Consider the following 26002-nt stretch of genomic DNA (forward strand, 5'->3'; position numbering starts at 1 on the left):
TATATATATATATATATATGTATTCTACCTGCTATTACTACTGTTAAAATGTCACCTGCCAAATGAGAGGATATACAATAAATATTAGTTTATACTAGAAAAACCCTCCCAGAGTACTTAAGAGTACATACCTATTTTGTAGCAAATGACTTAAATATCTTGCTACAACTTGGGGCCAGATGATATCATCCCAACCAAAAAGATGAATTATTGATATAACTGGTTGCGGCTGAAGATCTGGAGGTGCTGTGTTTGGCATGTCCACTGCCAGCAAAGTAAAATCTAGATTTAAAAAGAGAAAGTTCAGGGAAGACATTTTCAAACCCCCTGCCTCGTCTCTAATTACAAGGATTTTAAAAATCCCAAATAAAATGTAACATTCAAAAATGTAATTTGAGTTTAAACAACTAAATACATGTTGTTAAATGTAAATACTATTTAGATCTCCAAAAAGGTTTAAAAAGCATCTAGCTCAGGAATATGATTACAGATATGGCTCCTTCAAGTCAAGCCAGTGGATTTTATTTATATGTCTCTATTATTTAGAGACCTAGTTAAAAGTATTTCCTGCATCCAGTCTTCTTTGATTAAGTTAATTGACTTGCCACCCGCCACAGGCATTCATGCTCACCCCAAAACCCACTATTGTCTTCTATTAAACAGTGATCTCTTATGATTAAAGACACCCACTTTCTTCAGAAACCACAATCTAGCAACAGAATTCTTCAATCATGTTAAGCAGATATTACTTTCTAGAACTTCGTCACCTCAACCTGCACCTATGCTCGCACGTCAACTGAAGCACTGACTGCTAGGAAGCTCTATTTCATGGTGGCTGCATACCCTTCCATTCCCCTCTATTGACTTCACAGACAAGGTAGGTTTTTTCTTGTTCTACAATGCTACTTCTAAACCATTCTCACTCCTTCCTCCCTACTAGATCTAGCTTTGAATCGCATATACAACATCAAACTGTACCAGTAACATGTTCTTCTTGTTGTATGCCCTCCACTTGCCTAGGCATATATTATTCTCCAACAGCAATGTTGCCATGATCTTATTTATTATTGGAATTCCTTTATTCCAGTGACTATCCTCCCCCATACTTAAGTGCTCCCATGTTGATACCCAGAGCACTCGGCATTATCAATTATAACCTCTGTAAAAGCTCATTTTAAGGATCCTTCATAGCTCCCCTTCTCCAGGACCCAAACTCTATCAGTTCTTTGCTGATAACAAACCTATAATCAATTGATTGTATAGCTTTTTTCTAAATCCTTTTTCACATCTTCTTTTCCTTCTTTAGACAGTTTGACGGCATGGTCCACTCTTGAACCTTGGGCCATGTGCATGCTATGCAAGAACTCTACACTAAGCTACATGGCTTCTGTACCATTCCCTTTAACTGTGGAATTTCTTCAATTATCTTCAATCAGTTCAATGATTCTCTGACAAAAACCACTTCAGGACTGGAACATGCGTGACTCAGCATGGAAGAGCATTTGCTGTGTAAGTATGATGTCTTGAGCTCTAATCTTGAACATGAAAGCAGGGCATGGTCATGCATATCTGTAATCCTGGTGTTACCGTATAGGTCCTTGGAACTCACTGGCTGAGCAGCTTACAGTGCAGGAACATTCAAAATTCAAACCCCCACCCCGATCCCCACACACCATATATGTCTCCACCCATCTCTGCGACCTGGCTGGAATACAGACATGCCCTTAGAACACATCTCTGTTTGTAGAAGGAAGCAGTCATGTTTGAAAGTGACAGCTAATTAAGGGGTAGACAAAGTGACAAACCAGAGAAAGATTTGACAGAATGAATCAAAAATAAACTATGCCTAACTCTCAGGAGAACAGACAGGAAAGAGAGGTGACTTAAGAGAGGTGACTTAAGAGAGCAGCGCAGGGAGAAAGAGTCAGTGAGTTCCACTGAGTGGAGCAGAGTACAGAGCAGTTCAGATGGGTGCAGTTCAGAGGCAGTTTTGCCAAGCTGAGCAATTCCAGAAGAAGCTGAGAGAAGGCCGTCAGTCAGTCAGCTTGGAGGAGTTTGAGCCAGAACAGCTGAGTTGAACCAGCCAGCCAGAGCTCAGAAAGAACTAGAAGGGGTGAGATTACTCAGCAGGATGCCTCCAAGAAACTATGACATCTGGCAAATAAGGAGAAGGGGGATCCTGTATGAGGGCCAGCAGTCTCAGTTAACCTGGACCCTGGAGATCTCTCAGACACTGGACCACCAACCAGGCAGCATACACCAGCTGCTATGATGCCCCCAACACATATACAGCAAAGGACTGCCAGGGCTGGGTTCAGTCAGAGAAGATCCACCATGAGGGGTTCCTCAAGAGCCTGTAGGCCTCAGGGAGTGGGGAGGTGTGGTGGGGTAGGGACATACTCGTAGAGTCAGAGGACGTGGGGGGAGGTATGGGATGTAGAACAGTCCGAGGGTGAACAGGGAGGGGGATAAAATCTGGATTGTAAAAAAAAAAAAAAAAAAAAAAAAAAAAAAAAAAAAAAAATTAAATTAAATTTCAACAAAAAATTTCAGAAAAAGTTTCTTTTGCAGGTCCCTGTCCTAGTGTCTACAGCATCATACTTTCTTGGTTTGTGTCTTATCTACACTCCTTTACAGTGTCCTTCCTTGTTTCTCTGGAGCCACAAGTCTTCACAGAAATACAATGTGAACTGATCCACAGTGTTCTGTCTTCATCCATTCTCACATTAGTAACCATAGCCAGCTTCTGGGCTTTAAAGACTATTTACCCATAGAGAGTTCACAAACAAACCCCCAGCTCAGAGCTCTTCTGGGAAGCCTGCTAATGATATCCAAGTCCTCATTTAATGGATATAGACTTCAATGAATATCTTAAAACAAACCAAAACACTCTAAGCACTTAAAAATCTTCTATTTTCTATCATAAAATAGTCCCTCCCTGATCTTCTTATAATAGCAAATTGCTAGTTCCTCTAGACACCTTTCATGAACGATTCTGGTTACATTACCTTACTTGCTTAGTAAATATTGTTAGGTGTGCCTTTCCTTCGTTTACATCTGACCACTTCTGACTATACTATACTTTAGTCCAATCTGGTTTGAGTTGTTTGAATAATTTTCTAGCTGTCTTATTTCCCTCTTTGCTTCCCTTTATCTCATTAGCAATACAACTATATTCCTCTTCTGGAAAAACACCAATAGCTTCTAATCTCCAGGTCAAAGTGGAGGTCTTTCCACCTGCTCAGAAGGCAGAGGGTAGACTTCTCATCACCTAAGCTCTTCTACTCCCCTATGTCTGCCTCTTCCCTCTAGTTCCCTAAGCTCTGTCCTTCCCCTCTTCGTGTCACCGAGTCAATGCCTCCCTGAGTACTCTCCCCTCTGCCCCTGCCCTGTTTTGGTTTGTTTTTGCTGGGTGTGGTGTTGTTCATCTGTAAACCAGAGTCTGAGGCACAGGATCACAAATCCCACAAGCCTGGGCAACCAAGCAAGACTCTCAGAAACAACAGCAACAAATTATTCTTGGCCCCATCACTCACTAGTTCATAACTTTTGTGAGAATGGGGTATTTTTGTTTGTGGTGGTCCTCCCAACTAGTACATGCAAAGGTGAGCATTTAAACAACCTTTTCTGAAATGAAGGAAGTCATTTTCTGTCGAGCTAATTCCACGTCAAGTCAGAAATATATGCCATTGACTTTGAATTTGTTTGGCACTTACTTTTAGAACGTAGGACAGTGTCAACTAAACTAACCCAAAAGTGCTTTTGCTGATGGCCTAGCATTCTGGATGATAGAATCAATTTCAACTTACTAAATATCAATGTGTACTAACTCAGACACCACACTGGTTGGAAAACATGACCTGGCCACAGTCTTCTGTCCATATGTGTAGACAGTCTCATGAACTTTGTATAAAGTCTGAACTGCTCTAAGATTCAATTTCTTAGCCATTTTTTATCATTCATTCCTTTACTTTTAGATCATCTTTCTTCATCCATCCCAGAATAAAATAAACACTGATTTAGATCATATGGAGTTTTGTCATTGTGGTTTGTTTAAAGTGTTACGGTTAAATATATTAAAAAAACTTGAAATGAATTCTATTTATATATATGCAGTAACCATATAAATCCTTTGTCTATTCTAGAACTTCTCAACATATCATGGCATAATAGCTCTTTGAAAAAAGATATAATGACTTCTTCTTAGGAAACTGCAAAAAAATGTCCATATATTTAAAAATCTTGCCTAATTGTACATGATTCCATGAATGCCTAGGGACATGTCTTTGGGTTAATAGTTAATCTAAATACAACTTGTAATTTGAAATAAAATGTAGTGAGGTCAGAGCACTACCATTCTGAGGGCCCCGCTGCATCCTGAGCTCATCCTCTCGGTGCTGAAGGGCTGGGGCTTTGCTGAGGACAGAGCACTACCATTCTGAGGGCCCCGCTGCATCCTGAGCTCATCCTCTCGGCGCTGAAGGGCTGGGCCTTTGCCGTGGTCGTTTGTCTTTACACAAATCAGCTAATACTCAGTTAACCGCTCGTAAAGCATGAAAGCATACTTCTTGAGCCAGATGGAATCAAATGCTACCTTACTTTCCAAATAACTGTAGAATAAGAAAAGTCTGTGAACATTCAGTGTTATGACTGGAAATTACTTTTTATTTTTAATAAATAATCATTTAGTTTTTAATGATTAAATATGTAAGCCAAACACACTCAGTTTAAACATGTCATCTGTCTCATCATATGTCACAATAACTGTTATCAAGCAGGAGGTTGTCATCATGAAAATAGAGGGAATACTGACAAAAGTCTGCAGGAGAAAGCAGTTAGCAACGAACAGTTAATGCTGACCTGCTGCAGCATCTGCAAGCTGGGAGAGGGGCACGGCTTGGGTCATTCTCTGACTCTTGAGAAAGGAAAAGAACTGCCTCCACAATGCACCGGCGACGGCAGCCAGGGGGCGCTCTTTAGCCGATAATGAAGACTGCACAATTAGGTCCACATTCTCTCTTAGAAGTTCCTGACACAATTGCTGATGAACACTCCTGAAAAGAAATAAAAATATATCTAACACTCAAAAAATGAAAGCAGACTGTTTTTTAACACATTTTTTTTTGTTTTTCACATTTATAGCCTGTGAAAACCAAAGGAGCATTTATATAACTGAAACCTTTCTGCCAAGGCATAATATATTTGTTATTTGAAGGATGAATGAAGAAGGCATATTAAACACCACAAAGTTAATGTTAATTACTAATGTCAACCATTAATTATATGCTTTTTTAATGTGTCAGATCTAAATGAGAAACAGGCAACTTCAGAATGAGGATCTGCATTTTGCAATTCATGTATGTCAAGTGATTTTACTTAGAATCTAGGCATAAAAATAGTTTTTTAAATGATTTTCAATACAGGTATATTGGGAAGAAGGTAAGAAGAACATTTGGTTCAGGTATGGTATATCCAACTGAACATTTTTTTCTTGTGCAAAAAAGCAGTAGGCTTTGTGCTGGTACACAAAACTCTGGGGACAGTCTTGGCTACTAGAACCTAGGAAAGCATTTTCACAGACAATAAAATATTCTGTTCATTAACAAAGTATAATTCAATGCTGTCTTAAAATTCTGATTTATCATTAACTACTTTTTGTTAACTTAAAATTTAAACATCTTTGGAACCTAAGAAACATAGGTGCAGAAAACTGAGATTACCAGGCTATGCAAAGAACGAACTATGAGACTTCTCAATGATTGGGAAGAGAGACATTTAGAAAGCAATCCACTCAGAAACAAATAAAATGTCATGGTAAATGTAGAGTATAGCTATTTTCTGTGTCTGATTCTATCAGTGCCACACCAACCTAAAGAGCAGAAGTAACTGTGGATTATCATCCTTCTATTTGCTCTCTGCAGTTACACAGAAAGTAACAAGATGCAAACAAACAAAAAAACCCAACCAAACAAAAAACAACAACAATAAACACAAAGAAAGCCCAAGGCTTCCTTTGTCAGAAATTGTTTTCAACTAAGGGGAGTAACAGTACTTTAAAATATAGTTAATTTTAAGGTAGCATTCTTGATATTTTAAGCAGTTTATTTAGCACAGGCACCTAAAGTAATTCTACAAAGTGGTTATAAGACCACATCTTGCCAGGCAGGGGTGGCGCACGCCTTTAATCCCAGCACGTGGGAGGCAGATTTCTGAGTTCAAGGCCAGCCTGGTCTACAGAGTGAGTCCAGGACAGCCAGGACTATACAGAGAAACCCTGTCTCGAAAAAACAAACAAAAACAACAACAAAAAAGACCACATCATGTCACATGACTATACACCAGGGAGTAAAAATTCTAAGTATAAATTATATACTATTAGGAGCTTCTGTCCCTTTACATTGGATTTCTGCACATCATGGGGTACCACTTAATCTTACTAAACATATAGAAAAAGTGTACAAATGCCTCGGGAAAGAATAGCAAGCTATTCTCATTAAAACAAACAAACAAAAACTAAGTATCTGTTATGTTTCCCATAAAAAACCTGCCTGAGATGCTATCAATTTACATTAGATGCGAAAGAGCAGTTTGGGTGCTGTAGCTTAGAATAAAATGAGACACTACTAGAATTCTTAGGAACTAACTCAACTGCCCTTGGTAACACAGAAAAGATGAGGAATACTTTTATGCACTGAAGTCTAACCAAAATAACGACTCCTTCCCCTGGGTTTTAATAGTTTTTTTTTTTTTCAGGTATACTGATTTTAAAGAATGATAAATAAATGTATAGTTCACTATTTCTATATAAGCCACTATTTTGCTCAGTAAAACCTACTCCCTATGAAGGAGTAATATTTCTGATCAGTTTCTGCTAGCTTCCCGCCTACTTTGCCTGCTGGGCACACCCGTAATCTCTGCATCAAGGAGGACAAAGGAGAGGGATCATGAGTTTGAAGCCACTCTGGCTACACAGCAGTATCTTACCTCAAAACATGAGCAGACTTTCAACCCTCTCAAGTAACAAAACAAAAACCTCAAAGTGACTTAAAGAATTATATATAATCCATAAAACAAACGACTAGAAGAGACAGTTCAGGACACTGCAGTCAAGGAGCTTCTGGGTAAGGCTCCGCCTCTCCAAAATTTAGGAGTACAAAATAGACAACTGCAATGCTAAACTAAGACGCCTGCTTTCCTTAAGATTTATCTATGTATTACATGTAAATACACTGCAGCTGTCTTGAGACACACCAGAAGAGGGCATTGATCTCATTACAGATAGTTGTGAGCCACAATTGGGTGCTGGACTTGAACTCAGGACCTCTGGAAGAACCATCTCTCCAGCCCACTAAAATGCTTGTTACCAAAAAGAAAACAGTAAACTTAAAGCAATTAGAATCAGAGAGAAAATATTTACAAACTACAAATTTGACAGGGGCTAACACGCAATCCAAAATCTCATTATTAGCAAAACAAAAATCACTTAAAAATACTTCAGGCATGTCTCAGAAGACCACATACAAATAGCTAACAGGCATATGAAAACCACTCAATATCAATAGTCATCAGAGGAATAAAAACTAAATCCACAATGAGATACTGTGAGATGGCTTCATTCTAGTTAAGAATGGCTAGTACCATGGAGGAATTGCAAGGGAGAAATGTAAAATGTATTTTAAAATGCATAAGCATGGATGAAATTCTCAAAGAAATGTTTTTTATTTTAAAGTTCAATTTGTACAGCATCTCTTTCTGCTATTAACTTCTAAGACAGGGAAAGATATTATTGTAAGTCTGTACAGCAAAATTCAGTTTTGTTTTGTCTTTTTACTGGACCCTTACATCTTCACGCTAGACAGATATAAACTACTAAGAGTGCACCCTAGTTTACTAAGAGTGAGCCCTAGTTTAAAAGGTGGTTCTGGGGTATTACACAAAAGAAGGCAATGAGCACTGGTGAGAATGTAGAAACATAGGAACCATTTTACCTTGTTGGCAGGAGTGATTATAAATTAGTTCAGTCATTATAGAGTTTCCTCAAAATATTAAAACTGAAATGCCGTATGATCCCACGCCTGGGCATGAATCCAAAGGAAATGAAGTCTGGATGTCAAAGAGACATATGCACTCCCGTGTTTCCTGCAGCATTACTTAATATACCCAAGAAATGAAAACAACCTTATGTGTCCACCAAGTGAAGAGTAGAAAGAGAAAATGTAATCTACACATATGAGAGAATAGAACTCAGCCATAAGAGAACAAAGTAGTGGGTCTTCAAGATGGCTTGGTTGGTAAAATCCTTGCCAAGTGTCCCAGTTTCAACTGCTGAGAGAAAACACTACGACCAAAAGCAAGTAGGGAGGGAAAGTGTTTATCTAGTTTACAAGTCCACATTGTAGTACATCATTGAAGGAAATCAGGAAAGGAACTCAAACAGGGCAGGAACCTGGAGGCAAGAGTTGATACAGTCGACATAGAAGGGTGCTGCTTACAGGCTTGCTTATCATGGGTTGTTCAGCCTGCTTTCTTATAGACCCCCAAGACCAAGGATAGTTCACTTATAATAGAGTGGACCCTCACCCATCAATCACTAATTAAGAAAATGGCCTACAACTGGATCTTATGGAGGAAATTTTCTCAATTGAGGTCCCCTACTTCCAGTTAACTGTAGCTTGTGTCATGCTGACATAAAACAAGCCAGCAACATAAAACAAGCAAGTTTGGGGACCCAAGTTTGGAGCGCTGTCTCCTACATAGAAGACCTGGGTGAAGTATCATGCATCTATAATGTTAGCACTGGGAATGGTGAGCAGGAGGATCCCTGAAACCTGCTGGACAATTAGACTAGCTGAGTCAGCCACCTCTAAGTTCAGTGAAAGACTGTGCCTTAATTAAAATGGAGAGCCACTGAAGAAACCTAACACTTATCTCAAGTCTTCGCATACAGACATTCAGGTGTGCCCACTATCCTCTCTACTTTTGTCCCTCAAAAATAATGAAACTTCAGACAAACTGAGAAGATATTACGTGAAATACACCAGGTACAGAAGACAAAGATAAATTCTACTGTGCTATGCAACATAAGATGAATATAGATAATAATTATAAAGTAAGAGGCTTGTGACATAGCTCAATGGTAGAGGACTTGCTTGGCATGCACAAGGCCCTGGAGTTAATCCCTACTAGGACCCCTAACCCCAAAATAAAAATCTACTGTAAGTTTGAAATACTTTGAACATTATACCAATATTAAAGGCTACATGTCTGAAGAGTGAGCTGTGCCAGCTGACTTGACTAGTACATAACATATACATGCATAACAACATGTTACCCCACAAGATGTCTAAATGCCATGTCTGACATGTCAACTAAAGAAAGAAAATCTAAGACCCATGAGATGACTCATTACAGAAGATGAAGCTGACAGCAGAAGAGTTAAATAATACATCCAAAGCTCAAATGGCTAAGGGCTGACCATATCTGAAACCTAAACCTGAGGCTGAAGAGAGAGGCTTCCTATACACAGTAACTCACAGCATATAGGTTTTTAAATGGTCATACATTAACTGTTTTTGTTGTTTCATCTTATGTGGACGAAGGAAATTTTAGCAAGGAAGGAAAGACCTAGGAGAGACAAAGGTGGCCCTGAGCTTTGAAACACCAAGGGCAATAGCAGAATTCCATATTAGCTAAGACTAGAAAAAGAACACATGTACTCAAAGCAGTATTGAGAAGGACAACAGATAGGACCCACCTTTTACCTCTGCAGCAAAAAATGATGACACGACAGGAGTATCTCCTGGTCACTTCAGGGATATGACTCAGAGATCTGAATACATAATGGTAAAACACAAACCATTATGTAAATATCCAATGCTGCCAGAGTGTATTCCTTTCAAGGCAGAGTGAGCAGAGGAAACAGGGGGCCTAATTAAAGCTGAGACACTGCCCCCCACAAAGCATATTTGAGAATGTACACCTCTGAGTACTGCAGACTGGGAAAGCTCCATAACCAGAACATGCAAACCAGACCAGAGCTCCAGTGTCCACACTTCCTAAGTCTGCTGCCTTCGGGGTGAATTAAGATTGGATCATCATTTCTCCATCCCTGAGGGAATCACAGTGAAAAAGAAGAAATGGCGAGCACTGGGCATTATGGAGGCTAAAACAAATGTCTGTAGACAACCACCAGTTCAAAAATACCTGTGCAGTCTCAGGTAATTTTTAAAATCAATGCTTCAGAATGGAAAACTACCTATAAAGGAGTAGTGAAAGTGGAACAGTAGAAAGTGCAGGCAGTAATAAAGGAAGCGCCATCACTGGGGGACGACTATGAACAAAAACACTATTGTAACCCCAGATACCACAGGCATCTTCAGATACTTTCTACCTGCCACCACTGTCTGTGGAAAAACGGGAAGGCCTTTGTTGCCTAAAAGGTAAGACCAAAACAAAAAGATATAAATTTCTCCAACACTTGGAAATTTCTTGGGGTAAAGACAATTTTCATGCAGGCTAAAATAGTTCTGATGCACACATGTGGAAATATAATAACCAGACCATCTTACATTATAAGTAATGAAATATAGTATCACAGAAAATAAATATGCCAAATGTCAAGTTACTCAAATTGCAGCTTTCATAGTAGAAATAATAGCAATACCTATCATTTATTAGTATTTACTATGAGCCTTGTATTATGTCAACTATTTTATAAACATTATTTCTCATCCTGTGAGGCAGAAACAATTATTATTCAAATCTTATAAATGAAGAATTGAGACAAAAAAAAGAAAAAGAAAAAGAATGTGCTATGTAGCTAGTTATGGCAAAGCTAGCAGAGCTGTGTGACCTTGGAAGAAATGACTTCCCAATTCCTGTTCTACTGAGTCAAGATCTGTGGCAATGGTTGCTACAGCCACCTAACAGGATTTCTGTGAAAAGCATGTAAGTCTTCCTAAGTCCATGATCAAACCCAGACTCTTTCAAACCCACTATTCACATATTTTAAAAGCTTCATATTTAGTTCTGCTGTCTCAACTCATTTCTCACATTAAAGGGATTTCCACATTTCGTAACTCAGTTCCTCTTTCCCCACTCTCCATGATCTGTTTTCTTGTTTTCTTCTTTCTTGATTCCACATATCCCACCACTCCCCAACCACAATGGAGTGGCAACAAACACAATCTGTGGCTCTTCTTTGCATTCTTTCCGGGTAACTCAGCAGGCCTGTGATGAACTGGTCACACAGTTTTCTGGTATGCATAGATAAATGTTTCGCAATTTAAAGAAAAGAAGAACTTTTGATGAAGCTCCTACCACACAGGACAAACATGACACAGTAATGTGACTGGTAGGAGTTGACAGAGGTGCAGTTGACAGCAAAAACTGCATGATTCTTTTAACTCTATTCCAAACATGGTGACTTTAAAACTCTGCATTAGTGTAAAAAAAAAAAAAAGTTTCAAATCACTAAACAGAACTACTCCAAGTATCTAATTGAAGTGCTGGTAAACAGAAAGAGAATGAGAGTCCTTCGTAAGTGACACCCTTGGATGCTTTTCTGAGTTTGGTTTCTGTGAAATGAAACTATTAACTGCTTAACTATTCAAAAATAACATATAACCCAAGTCCCAAAGTTTTAACCCTAGAAGTTACCTTAAAAACTATCTAATAACAGTAGTTCTCAACCTGTGGGCCATGACTCCTCTAGGGGATCATGTAAGAGCATTGGAAAAGAGATATTTACATTGAGATTCATAACAGTAGCAAAATTATAGTTATGCAGTAACATCAAAAAAATCTTATGTTTAGGGGTCACCACAACATGAGGAACTGTATTAAAGGGTCTCAGCATTAGGAAGGGTGAGAACCACTGTTTAATACAATCCTGTCTTTAAGAACTGGGAAGTGGGGAGGAGAGAGGCAACCTCAAACGCCTCTAGGTAAACAAACTTTCAGAGCCTCTGCCAATGAGTTAAGACAGTTTCAGTTCTGTTTGGAATACCTGTGCAGGCCACCTATGAGGGACAAGTGATAAATGAGAGACCAGTCGGACAAATCCAATCCTGGAGTACTTTACAGTGTTCCATGGAGCACCGGCTGTCTATACAGGTGTGTGGAGCAGAGGATGAGTGGGTGGTGAGATCAAAGCAGAGCTATCATGGCTTTGAACAGGTTCTACAGAGAAGCCGCATCAACTATGAAGTAAGTATACAGTGAGTGACATACACCAGATGACTTGAGGGAAATAAAGAATGGGAGCTCTGGGGTATGTGAAGAAGAGTGTATAAATGAACATTTGTCTAGGAAGGAGAACAGGTTTTTCCTCCATTACACAGGAATATAAAGTCTCACTATTATCTACACAGCTGGTAACCTAGCAAATAAGTGAAAACAGTTTGCAGCATGTAAGGCAAGACAGTCTGTAGTTCAGGTATAATTCTATCGCTTCAAATCCTAGTGAGTGTGATTCAGAGGCAGGAGAACATCACTGGAAAAGTACGGGTATGGAGACAGACATACAGCCTTTCCTCAGATGAGGAATACTTCCTCACTTCTTCTAATTATTAAATAAATCTTCCTTAAAAATTAAAGTAACCACTCTCCTTTTTTTGTTGTTTCTTGGCCACAAGGTAGGCACAAACTTTGGGTCTGGTTAATTTTATTGACAAGTTCTCAATAGAAGTTTAAATTAAAAAACAAAATATTGAGGCACTGTTATTATTAGTCAGCAAATTCCAGACAACTTATAATGTCTGTGCTAGTCTTGGTCTACCCAGTTTTAATTGCTGTTGCTGTCCTTATTTTATAGAGAAAACTCTGAGTATAGTGTAGCCCAGAACGGACTATTCTGCTCATGTGCAACAGAACCAGAACTGAGACCTATGCAATCAGAATAGATTCCATATCCCAAATGAGAATCACTGTTCTGCAGTTTCTCAAATGCTATTTTATTACTGAAATAAGTAACGCATATTTCTAGTGTTATAATACTGTATTGATTTATATACAAAACTACTAAAAGTAGCTACAAAGTGGGATATGAACAAATCCTTACACTAGATGCAACATTGCAACATACCAAAATTTAAAATTCATAGGGATTGTACACTGTTTTATCCAGATCTCAAAGGTCAACGACATGTGATCATTTAAGCTTTTGCTAGGGATGGATGAGTTAATCTGCAAGGATGGAAACAACAATACAAGAAAGAACTAAGAGCCCAATGACAAACAATGAATCAAGCATGCCCACATTTCTATAACTGGATTCAAGGATTCAGCAAGTACAGTCCATGACTGCTTGGCTCTGTTGTTTGGCAGGAGGTGGCATACCATGTCATAGCAGGAACACCAGGCAGAGGAGGTCTGTTCTCATGGTGGTCAGAAGCAGAGAGAGACAAACCTCAATAGTACAGAACGATGGGGGCAAAGGCTCCAACCCTCAGTCTTTGGGGTATACTTCAGATACAAACTTCAGCAAAAACTACGGGAATATGCCCTAAGAGTTCATGTACCAATACTGGCTAAGTATTTAAAATGGATGCTTAACCATCCCCAGCTACTATTGGTTTGAAAACATGAGATTGTTTCCCCAAGGAGGTGGGAGGTATTAAAGCTAGCTCTATTCGAGGCCAGCCTGGTCTACAAGAGTGAGTTCCAGGACAGCCAAGGCGACACAGAGAAACCCTGTCTCGAAAAAACCAAAAAAGAAAAAAAAGCTAGCTCTAAGGAAGGGGGCTGAATAAAAGGGTCTTTATGTCAATAGGAACATATCCTTAAAAGGGATTAATAAGACCCTGTCCCTCCTTTTGTGCTTCTCAGCCACAAGGTGCACAGACTGGTTCCACTACAAGCTTTTGCCATAATGTGTGTGACGTGTTTTCTTGCCACAGACCCAAAGCAATGAGGCCTTATGATTATGACAATAACCTCCAAAGTGTAAGGCAGAATAAACATTTTCTTTTCACACTTATTATCTCTAATGTTTGTTACAGTGACTAAAGTTCACAAAAGGATGAAGTTTACTATTTGGTTTTAAATTATGCTTCAATAGATATTTGCATTTCCACCAGGCAGATGTTAGGCTACAGGCAACTCCTCTCTTTCTTCAATCTTTAAACTGGGAACAGTAAGAATACATTCCAAAATAAATTAGTTAATAAAGCTCAAACACCTACAGTCAGGCAGGCATGCACATATACATGCACGCGCGTGTGCGTGTGTGCAGACATCTAGGTAATCCTGGATTCTCTGATAATCTCAGTAATTACTCCACATATTGAGAAGGTTCTGTTTATTTACCACCATAAATGAGGAAATGGCAATGCAGCTAGTAGCCCCATGGATGATACTTAGTGACAGAGTCATAATTCTGAACAGGAGGATTTCATTCCTCTACTGCATATGTATATATAAAAACAAATTATAATATGTTCAAAGATTTGTTTCACCAACTCACAAAACATGCATTTAAGTCTGTTTTATCAATTTACAGAAAGAAGACTTGTAACATCTGCTTAGGAGAAAATGAAGAGAAAAGGAAGGCATACAAAATCTAATCAACTCTAATTCAAAAGAAATTGCAAATATTCTTAGGAGGAAGGATATAAAGCTAATGGGACAACATCTCTGGCCTGTGGGTGTTTCATGGCTGTTGAGAGAGGGTAACCCAAACTAGTAGTCAACTATGATGAAGGAAATACTCTGAAAAGTTGACATTTAAATAGAATACCCAAATGAGTAAGGGGGGGGCATGTCATGGATCCATGGGGGAAGAACACTGAAGAGAGAAAGCCGTAAGCACTGGGGTGCTGAAATGTAAGCACTGAAGTGTTGAGGCTGGCATGTCTAGAGAGGCAGAAACAAGGGACCCAAGTGTTTGAAGCACAACATGGGACAGGACAGCAGACACTAGGTTGGAGATCATGTGAGGTCTTAAAAAATGATGGTTAGAATCCTGTATAAACTCAGAGTGCACGATAAGCCACACATGTAGAAGTATAATTTATATCTTAAAAAAGAACATGTGAAACAGAAGTTAGAGGGAAAAACGACCATTCTGACTATTATAGACACGTTTTTTTTTTAGTAGCATTAGAAGGCAATAAATTAGATAGAAATGGGGTACCATTTGTTCAATCATGTCAATCACTGTCTGAAATTAGAAAGAAAAAACAAAAAGCAATGTTTAATTAAAAACACCTAATCTTTGTCTCCAGTAGAAGAGTGAATTTAGACACTAGAACCATTCTGTCCATCAGCTCAGCTCACAAAAACACTTCAGTAACTAGTTACGTGAAACACTTTATAGGGTGCTAACCATCATACATAATGAAATGTACATGTAAGATATATACAAAGGACTATGATCTTAAAAGAAATAGGGGTGGAGTAAACGCTTTGTGGAGAGGAAATATCAGCACCATCGTAAAAGTTGTAGTAATTAAAAAAAGTACTACAGAAAAGTTCAAGAAATTGAAAAATATGAATAAAGCAAAGTGACATGAAATTGTATACTGTTTAGGTCAGTGACTCCCAACTTTCCTAATGCTGTGACCCTTTAATACAGTTCCTCACATTGTGGTGACCCCAACCACAAAATTCTTTCATTGGTACTTCATACCTGTAATTCACTACTGTTATAAATTGTAATTAATATCTGAAATGCAGGATATCTGATACACGACCTCCAAAGGCATCAACGACCCACAGAAATTTGGTGTTAACATGACAAATGACAGAAATTTAACTGGAATATTAATGGAATGCAGCGCACACTCTGGCTGCACTATGCACGTCACTCTGGGTTTGTCTGATACCAGAATACTGTGCAGTTAACATTATAAAGACAGAGGGTAATCAAATGATCACGTGTATGAGTAATCCTACAATGACATGCATGTAACCTTACTAAAATACAGTTGTCACAATAATCTCTGAGATTTCAAAAGTTTGTGTTCTCAAAAGCTGGAGTTAAGTAATAAACAAATCGTCAAGGTCCAAAGAATCAACCAAGACAAAACCACCTTACACAACCAACATCACACTGCACATAAGGATCTACTCATTTAGATAGCCCGCTAAAAGCAAAGGCTAACTTTGCAATGCTAGCAATGGGTGCTCTATATTATATGGTCTTGAGTTGAATGAATAAGTTTCTCTATTATAATCTATTTCTGTTATTTTGTCTCGGTGGTAACAGTTTACCTTATGTTTGTATGTAAACTCTGGATATAACAAAGAAATGGAGAAAAGTATTATGTGGCATGGTAGGGTTTCTGTTTTTATTATACTTTAAGATGTATCAAGAAATTGATATGAATTAAGATAACGAGTGATGTTTAGATGAAGTTCTATGAAATAAATATAAGAAACTCTTAGGGAATATGACATTACATCATGACTTGTGGATTGCTAAAGGGAACCCCCCCACACACACAAACAATCATCCCTAGACCATGACAACTCATTTCTAAATGTTTTAAACTAGTTTTGTTCAGTTAGGGACTCAGTTTCTATGAACTCATTCTCCAAACTTAATAGCAAGTAAGGTAATGGATGAAAATGACAGAGGATAAGACAACAGCCTTCTAGATGAGATGTCACTTTTCAGGTGCATCTGCGTCTATAAGATGATAGTAGTAAGGTCACCTGTGAAGAACTTTGTTCTTGTGGTTTGAGGGTAGTCATAAGTAAGACCATTTCGGTAAAACAGTACTAGCTATTATTATTGTGTATGCGCAGGGGTGTGCTGTAGGCAAACACGCTATACGGCATGTGTGGAGACCAGACGACAACTGTGGAGACCTCTGCACAACTTTGTGGAGTTGGTTCTCTCCCACCTTTATGTGGGTTCTAGAATCAAATTCTGGCTGCCAGGCTTGTGTGCCTAGCTATCTCACTTGTCGTTTGTGAAGAATATGAAAACAAAATGCATTCCTCTTTAATAATAAATGTGGGGGAGGGGCTTTCAGAAGTTTAATGACCTGTAGGATTTTGCACCTGAGAACCTGAGAATAAATGCACTGATTACACAGAAGTTAAGGAAATGGAAGATGCTGAGCTGACTAAGGTTGTTCCAGTCTTAAGTCAGGATAAAGAGTATGCAAAACAGCTGTAGAAAATGAAGCACTCAATTCTTTTTGATCATGTGGTCACTGGTGATTTGAATGAAGTCATCTCAGGAACCAAATTAGGTAAATATCCCTTCTGGCCTCCCCAGCCAGTTGAGAATTTAAAACTGAGTTCAGGGGAGGCTTTGGACAGACCAGCTGTCTTATAAAAGAATAAACGGTAGTGTGCTTTGTTACCCTGTAATGACAAATGTGGTCATTCTACTACATCTTTATCTGACATGGCCCGATGAGGGAAGATGGTTTGTTTAATAAAGATTCAGGAATAATTTTTTAAATTTATTAAATGTACTCAAATATTTTCAGCCACCTATTATACAAATAAACTAAGACTAAATTCTGTTTCTGAGACTTTTCCCAATTGGTAGAAATATATTTCAAAAAGAAAAGGGTCTAATGGTAATGTCGACTAATTCTTAACTACATCAACTAAAGTGGCCCTATCGCAGTAAAATTTGCTCTATAATTTATCTTAATGGATTGGGTGTATCAATAAATATTGAAAATGTCCGGTCTCTTTTTCCTCCCTCCATTTAAATCAAATCCAATTCCATGTCAACAGATTGTATGGATGTATAATTACAATATCTAATGCAACTGGGAAAGCAGTGTCCTTTGATAAATAATTTTCTAAAACCTCTAAAGCATTCTGCATCCTCAGTACTTTTCTCAGACTCAAGAAAACCAGTAAATTATAGGAGACACTATTGGCCACTGCCAATTGTTAATGGATTTAAAAAACCCTCTCATCAGATCCAACAGTGACAAGTAGTTTGGATTACAAGTCAGCCAAACAGGAGTCCGAAGGAACAGAGTGATGCTACAGATAGGCTTTGTATCAAAAGTGTAAGCAAATTCTAGTGGAAATAACAACAGTCACCAGTATGATATACTGTCCAACTAGGGCATATAAATAAGCTCTATCCATCCATATTCCCTTGAGATTGTGACATTTCATATGTGCATAAACGTATATAGCTCTTGTCTCTCTTCTACCTTCTAAGCACAAAGCAAATAATTCCTTGTAATTTATCAGTCCAATTTCTCTTCTCCCTTGACTTTATATCTCTTCTAGAGTACCTACTGTTCCCAAAAACCCATCTATAACTTTAATATACAAAATACAGCAATTTAAAGTGAATTCTAAACAGAAAAAAGTACAAAAAAATCAAATGTATAAACTCAATCATCAAGAAGAGCAGCTCCGATCAACTTAGAATGAATTTCTATTAAATTGTAAAGAAATTTCCCAATTTTCAATTACTGTTACTCTAGACACTTAGTTACACACATAGTCCTATAAAGAGACGCACTCTTTACTTTTACTGCAGTCCTTCACAAGAAAGGAAAGGATGGGGGAAAGCTTTCCTAAAAGATTATCCATTAAGTCAATGTGCTGTGAGGTTTATTATAAAGCTCTGGGATTAGGGTGGAGAGCCTCAAAGACTTTTATTATATCACTAATTTCCTTTTATAATTCTTCAGCAAATGAACCTTTTAGCTGGTTCTGCATGCTTAGGGCTTGATATATGCTATCTGTGCAAAGCAGGGGTCATCTGCATAGAACCAATGAAAACATGATTCTGTAATTTTAAAACACCCATTTCATGATGCAAGCAAGCAAGCAAACAAAAACTTGTATATACTAAGGAAAGAACGATTGAAGTGGCCAGGCCTAGGGGTACACACCTTTAATCCCAGGATTTAGGAGGCAGAGGCAGAGGTAGGTGGATCTTTGAGTTCAGGGCCAACCTCTTCTACAGGGTGAGTTCCAGGACAGCCAGGGCTACTCAGAGAAACACTGTCTCAAAAAAACAAAACATAACAACAACAACAAAAAAAGTTGAAGTATCAAGTAAAAGATCTGTGGTGAATAAAACTAACTAGAAGATCACCAATTGAGCATGAATGCATAACACTTTAACAGAAGACTGTCAGGGAAAACACATGAAACTGGAAAGGTATGTGGACTTTACCTGCATCCTGGAAATATCACCTAAAAATATAAATATCGAATCTATCTGCAAACAAAAAAGATTAAGTTTCATAACGTTTCATGAACGAAGTGAAAATACTTAACAATATATTTTTCTTTTCCAGAGACAGCGTTTTTCTATCTGTTACAGAGACCTCAATGTTTCTGGGACTCACTCTGTAGACCAGGCTGGCCTCAAATTCACAAAGACCCACCAGCCTCTGGCTACCAAGTGCTGGGATTAAAGGTGTGCACCACTATGGGCCAGTTCACAATACATTTTTAAAAGGTGTTTATTATTACAATTCCAGTAGGACACCCCACCCCCCAAATTTACTCTATGAGAGAAAACTGTTTACAGTGAAGGTCTCTTCAGCACTTCTGAAAAAGGTTAGAAAATCTGGAGGAAAGTTAAGTTTAGTAAACATAGAAAGAAAAGGTAATAAACGATAATGCTGCTTGCATTGCTCATAATTATTCTGAAAGGAAAAGGGTTAATTATGTAGATAAAAAGACAATAATAAGGCATTTCCAAAAGACATCCTTTGGCGAAAAATCAGCAGGTGTCTTTGTGAAAAAAGCAAATATTGAATTAACAGTTTGTTCCTGTAATTTATTGTCTTGCAAAACATGAGGTTATATTAGGCTCTGGTCACCCCTACTTTCGGTCTTCCTGGTATCTGGTAATAGAGACAGTGGAGCTAATTTTCTGTCGTTCTAGAAGAACTATTGGACTGCGAAACTTTTATCATCATCACCTCTGAAACAGTAAAAAATCACTGTGAGAACCAATGGTTTATTAGATGGAACTCACCATCAACAATGTCAACCCTGCCTGCTTGTGTTAACAGGAAAATGTTTTACGAGTTCCACCACTCGGCATCAATTTAGCTCTAGCACCAGCTATGCTGTGAACTGTGAGTGTAATTTATACGGTGACCCATGTGCAGGAGAAGCAATATCTAGGTGAAACTTCTCGCAGCCTGACAAAACGCTTTGATTTGCGCCATTCAGAGGATTGAGCATAAAGTTTAAGCAATTGCCACCAACAGCTCTTATCTCCAAATGAGCTAAAAATTTATTACTGAATGAGTACAACCTATTGCTTTAGAGCCTGGCTTGATAGAACAGAAATGATTATATAAATATTACATTTCAACTGGTATACATCTTGCCCATTAGGTTAAATATTGGACAAGCTATGTGTTTAAGATAAGTATCAGTCTAAGCTGATTCCATCACATAGTACAGTTTGAAAGTCTCCAAATGTTTCCATAGTAACATTTTTTAACGTACCTGTAGCTGAGGATACATGTTGCTCACCAATTAGGAGAAAGAAAACCTAGGAACCTCTGTACTCTTCTTAAACAATCTATTTTGTTTTTTACTTATTATCTACTCCTATCCACGCAGTGTCCAGTCAGACTGGAAAGGACATAAATAGAGCTTAGCCATATATTCTAAATGAAAGTTTATCATTCTGGCCTTCCTAAACATTTTAAACTACAGTTGAGGCTCTCAATTACAATGTTTGGGACTCGTGTAAAAACATCAACCTTGCTAGCTCCTATGGTTTTCAGGCACAGTACAAAGGTAATTCATGCCTCTGTTTAACTACAATTGGTCAGATGAGTTAGATGTGAAAAATTTCACTTAAGGCATCATATCAGTGATCAAAAGTTTTGAATACTGTATTTTGGATTTTTTGGGTAGGGATGGCCAACTCATAGCATAAATTTCACACTTACAGCTTTCCCAGTACTTACTGCTACAGATTAAGGGAAAAGTATTCATGTGGCAACTTTTATTTCCACCTATCTGAGAATATACACCTCTAAAGGTAGCACTGGAAGAGGTGCTAGGGAGATCTCTCAGTCAGTGAAGTGTTTGCTATGCAAACAGGAAGACCTGAGTTCCATTCTTTACATCCATGTAAAAAAGCCAGGCATAGTGGCATGCACTTAAAAGGCCAGCACTGAGTGTGGAAACAGAAGGATCCCTGTCTTGACAAACTAGTCTGCCTAATGAGCAAGCCCCAGGTTCCAGTGAGAGACCTTGTCTAAAGAATCAAAGTGGATGAATCCCGAGGAGCCATTCCTGAAGGTGGCGTCAGGTTTCCGCATGTATCCACACCCATGGGTACTCACACATCCAACAATGAAGGACTCTTCTCTGCAGTCACTGAGGAGTGCTGCTATGAAGCTTTTAAATACCACTTTAACATCAGGGGAAGGAGCTCATGCATATAATCTTCAATGCCTTTGGGCTCCTGATCAACTATAGTAGCCTTGACTAACCTAATTAATTCGGTGTTACTTTCTAAAATTTTCTAATGTAGCTTGATTAAATTCTTCAGAGTAAATATTATTTCTAGTTTGGTAGTAAAAAAATATACTCCAAAGGTTGAATAATTTGATGAGTAAAAATGGAAACTGGTAAAATAATCACTCATTCGTGGTAAGTTTTATTTTCAATAACAAAAGTTTCCAGCCTGGTGGGTAATACAACAAAATAAAATATTCTGTGTAAAATGGATATAAAGTAAAAACTTTTATTTAGAAATAAGTTACCTCAAGTCCCATATACAAAGCCATGTGTTATATATTACTAGAAGACTTAAGTATTTAATTTTCAATGCCTAGCAAGATCTCCTAAACTGTTTTTCTTATCTTGTTCTTTAAAATTCACTACTAAAAAAAAAGATCCCACTTGACTAAAAACATAAAACAGGGTTTTGTGTCCCTTCTAGGGTTAACAGGTGCTTTTTGTAAGATTTTAGGTAAGATTAACCTTCTGCTCACAATAGGAATGGTTATTGGTTTTATTTTTTCACTGTCTTTAACTCAGGTAAAAATCAATATAGAGCGAGACAAAGGGCTCTAGAGGGTCTGGCAATACCAGCTTTTGGTTTGGCTCCTGCACAATTCTACAGCATGCTGAGGCTGGGAAGGATTAGCCTGCTTGTGTTGAGTAAACCGATGATACTCAATAAACAGTTTCTGTTGTAAACCCCTTAGGACGTGCAAAGCCACACTAGTTGGCAATAGACCAGATAAGCGGCAGAACCAGCTGTAATCTCATTTAGACCTGAGCTGATCCTCCTGTCCTTTCATTCCACAGGATCAAAGCAAACCACTGAGGAGGCAGCTGTAATACAGCAGCCCAGCTTGCCGGATGAGGCAAACATTTCATAAATTCCACTCCTTCAAGCAAGTCTCCACTAATCTACCCAGAGCTGGGACAATCAATGAATCTCTGAATTCATTAGACTGGTCATTATAGGGTAACCACTGTCTCTTTGGAAGAAGCTGTACATCAACTTTACACAAAGGCTGCTCCTTTGACCACTCTGGGGGTTTTATGGTTTTGGTTTTGTTCCCCTGGAAATGCCTAAATGTGCCTCCATAATATAAAAATACAAATGGTTTAAAATTCCTTAGTTCATATGATGCTAAATTTCTCTATATAGTATAGCTGAATACCACTCAGATATGCTGAAGCCATAACAGCACCTCCTTTGCTTAAGGACACAGGACATGCCAAAACCTACTGACACTAACCCAAACTGATGTTCAGAAAAATCTTTAGGGAAAGTTTTTGCAGTCCATTAAAGATTATCACTGAATATTCTTTAATTATTACATTAAACAGAACACAGTTTTAATGTATTCATAATAACTGAAGTGTTAACTGTCTCAAATTATCCAAGTGTTTTGTTACCCTACTTTAGTATTGGATTTGACTAAGAATTTTTTCTTTAAAAAAAAAACGTAAGTAAATTTCAAGCTCTCAACCTTTAAGGAACACTCACAAATTTCAAACCCAAGAGAATAGTAACTGGATGTATAAAGAGACAGACATCAGACGTATCACAAATCACTCTAGAAACACTAAAGAGTACTCTACTCTGCTAGGATAAGAACAGCAGCATTTTACGAGAACCAAGTGCTGAACTCAATGCCTCAGAAAGCTGCAGAAGACCCAGTGAGGGAGCTGGAAAACCTGAGGGTTTGAGGAACACTTATGCTCTGAATACCACATCTTATTTTAACTGTCACTGAAAATATTTAAATATTCTTAAGCTCAAAATAAATAAGCCATGGTCTAAATTTGGCTAGCAGTAATTTAGCCTATTCCTTCTAGTGCAAACTACTCATTTACAAAAGACAGAAACCTTGGTCATTTTAGGGTTCAGATTCCCATGTTCTGCTTTATTGCTTCTCTACAGACTCAGAATATTTGTTCTGCTTCTGTAAGAAAATGGAATGAGGATTCTTAGTTCTGAAAACCATAGGCAAGAATGCATGGTACACATCACTGTAGACAACACTCCAAAGTTATTACGTATTTTCTGATCCTTCTAACACTAACAAGCCTTACATTTAGTTAGCCAACTTCTTTCCTCCATTCTTCAGATGTACAAGAGTACCATTTAACACGATCACGCAATAACAGTAGAAGTGAAAAATATCAAACCTTAACTCTTTTAATATTTGCAAAATCCAGACCCTTGTAGTAATAACACGATAGGAAACTGCAAAACTGTGTAATTATACTTTAATTGTATTGTGAGGCATGCATTAATCACAAAGTTTAAGTACTAAGCATAGAATTATAATAATTCTGTAAAACAAATTGAAGCTAGCTAAGTAGGTCAGAACCACTAACATGCAACAGGAGACCTCTGGGAATTTGTCAGTTAATGGCTATTTATGTGCAAATGAGTGCCCTCCAACCTTCCAAAATCCTGTGGAGCTGAAGGGTATTTCTGCTAACCAGGAGCACTGCTTAACTGCAGAAGCATAAATTAAACCATTTTATTGGAACCATTTTTAATTCTTCACTTTCCTTTTCCCCATCCCACTCTTTCTAGAAGTACAATTTACAGAACACACTTAACAAAAGATCGCTGAGCAGTTCTGAAAACTGATCTCCAACTCTAGTTTTGCAGGACAAAAAAAATTCAAGGGAATTTGTATCTATAATAATTTGTCTTAACAGCTCACTTACCTATCAAAGGTAATTAAAAAGAGAGCAAAAGTTTTTGTTAAGAAGAGCCTTCAGTTGATCTTTTTCAAGTGAGAATTAAGTATTTAAATGTTTTCTGAAGGGAATATGTAATGATTTAGGCTTGAACACCTTTCATGTCATGAAGCTTCCTGACTGATGGTGCTACTGAAAGAGACAGATTCTTCATCAGGCAGGGCACAGGAGAAGAAAGCTGGGTAGTGTGCTTTGCAAAGCTATGTGGGAGCTCTAACTCCCTAATTTGTTCACTTTATGTCCACCATAGTGAGCAGCTTTGTTCTGGTATGCCCTGCTTCTTTACCCCAGGCTGACAGACACTGGACAGACACCAAAGCAGCTGTGAACCTGCATACATGCTCTCTACAGCTGTTTTCACAGTGAACCTGCATACAGGCTCCCTCTACAGCTATTTTCACAGTGAACCTACATACAGGCTCCCTCTACAGCTGTTTACACGAAGCATTTCTTCAGTGACCCAAAGCCAACATGGGGCAGCAGAAAGAAGGAAAATTTTCAATCAATATCAAAAGCTAGTAATGTTGCATTAGCTAGAGTCTATTAGACAATTTGTACAGAAGAAGAGGAAGAGAAGGAAGAAGAGGAAGAAGAGGAGGAAGAGGAGGAAGAGGAGGAGAAGGAGGAGGAGGAGGAAATCTAGGTAGTGTCTTTTAGGTCTTAGATGGAACAAGTTTACTGGAAATTAGTTGTAAAAGATTTAATTTTGTGATAAATTATGTTCCATATTGTGCTAATACTTTCTTGGAGCTCTTCCTCTCCACCATTTACTCAAACTAGAAATAATCTAGTGCTAAATTAAATACCAAGCCAAGAGATATCTTTAAAAGTATAATATTTCTCAAAGCAATGCAATTTCAGCTCTTCAAAATAAAGGTAAAAAAGGAAATGTTTATGGAAATACTTCTCATCAAGATTACAGGCAAGGTAAGTTTGCAGCACACTCCAAAAAGATGAGGGAAAAAGGTTCCAATCATTTTTCCCTAATTAACTGTCCACTAACTACCCTAACGACTGTCTGTTATAAGCAAGTTAGAGCAGAGGATATGATTATCTCAAGTCAGCTCTGGATTACTGTGGTTTGGAAACAAATCACTGACAGCTGCAGTGGCACCAAGTGCTATACTGCCCAGTGGTTTTTACATATAAAAGAAAAGACAGAATTCTGGTCTAATATCATGTGTCAAATTTAAATGACACACATAAGAATTAAGATGCACTGCTGTCCCCAAAGCATGCTACAAGTGACTACTTTAGAAAAAAATACAAACTACAAAATTTTAAATTGTCATACAAATAAAACCATCAAAAAAAAAAAAAAAAAAAAGCCACTATCCTATTTCCAAAGGGAATTTTCAAAGTGATAATGACCCCAAGGGCTCATGTGAATATCTACCTTCTCTTTGGTTTGGAGCTACACAGCGGTTGCCTCAGTTTTTCCAGTCACTTGCTGGTTTTCAGTCACACCTCTATGCACTGCCCTAAGTCTTAATTAACCCTGCTAGGAAATAAATAGGACCACCAGATACACAACTTGGTGGGGTATCAAAGTTAAGAGGAATATTAGATTATCAGAGTATCTATACACACACAGAAACGTGTGTGTAACCTAAAACAAAGAAAGAAAAATATGGGAGCATACGAGTCAATGAAAATTGCGACCTCTTTACTTAGGATGAAGAGATTACTAGAACATAGGAACTTTTAGTTAAACATAAGTAAGAAGTATATTTAAGTACAAAGATTCAGACTTACAGCAAGTGTGATGGCACATCACTTTAATACAAACATTCAGAAGGCAGAGGAATGGAATGTTGTTAAGTTTGAGGCCAGCTTCAGTTTATAC

At 38.0% G+C, this 26002-nt stretch overlaps 1 protein-coding gene across 2 annotated transcripts in view; it reads right to left on the reverse strand.

Moving 5' to 3' along the window:
- Mms22l (MMS22 like, DNA repair protein) overlaps window positions 1-26002 on the reverse strand; it is a 116785-nt gene that overhangs the window by 26737 nt on the left and 64046 nt on the right. For both annotated transcript variants that reach the window (XM_031366489.1, XM_031366488.1), the window contains 2 exons: window positions 4861-5054; window positions 132-282 (listed from right to left, as the gene is read on the reverse strand). In XM_031366489.1, the coding sequence (XP_031222349.1) occupies window positions 132-282; window positions 4861-5054 (345 nt within the window). The remainder of the gene's footprint in view (window positions 1-131; window positions 283-4860; window positions 5055-26002) is intronic.

This window comes from Mastomys coucha, unplaced genomic scaffold (genome assembly GCF_008632895.1).
Source record: "Mastomys coucha isolate ucsf_1 unplaced genomic scaffold, UCSF_Mcou_1 pScaffold14, whole genome shotgun sequence".
Lineage (NCBI taxonomy): Eukaryota > Metazoa > Chordata > Mammalia > Rodentia > Muridae > Mastomys > Mastomys coucha.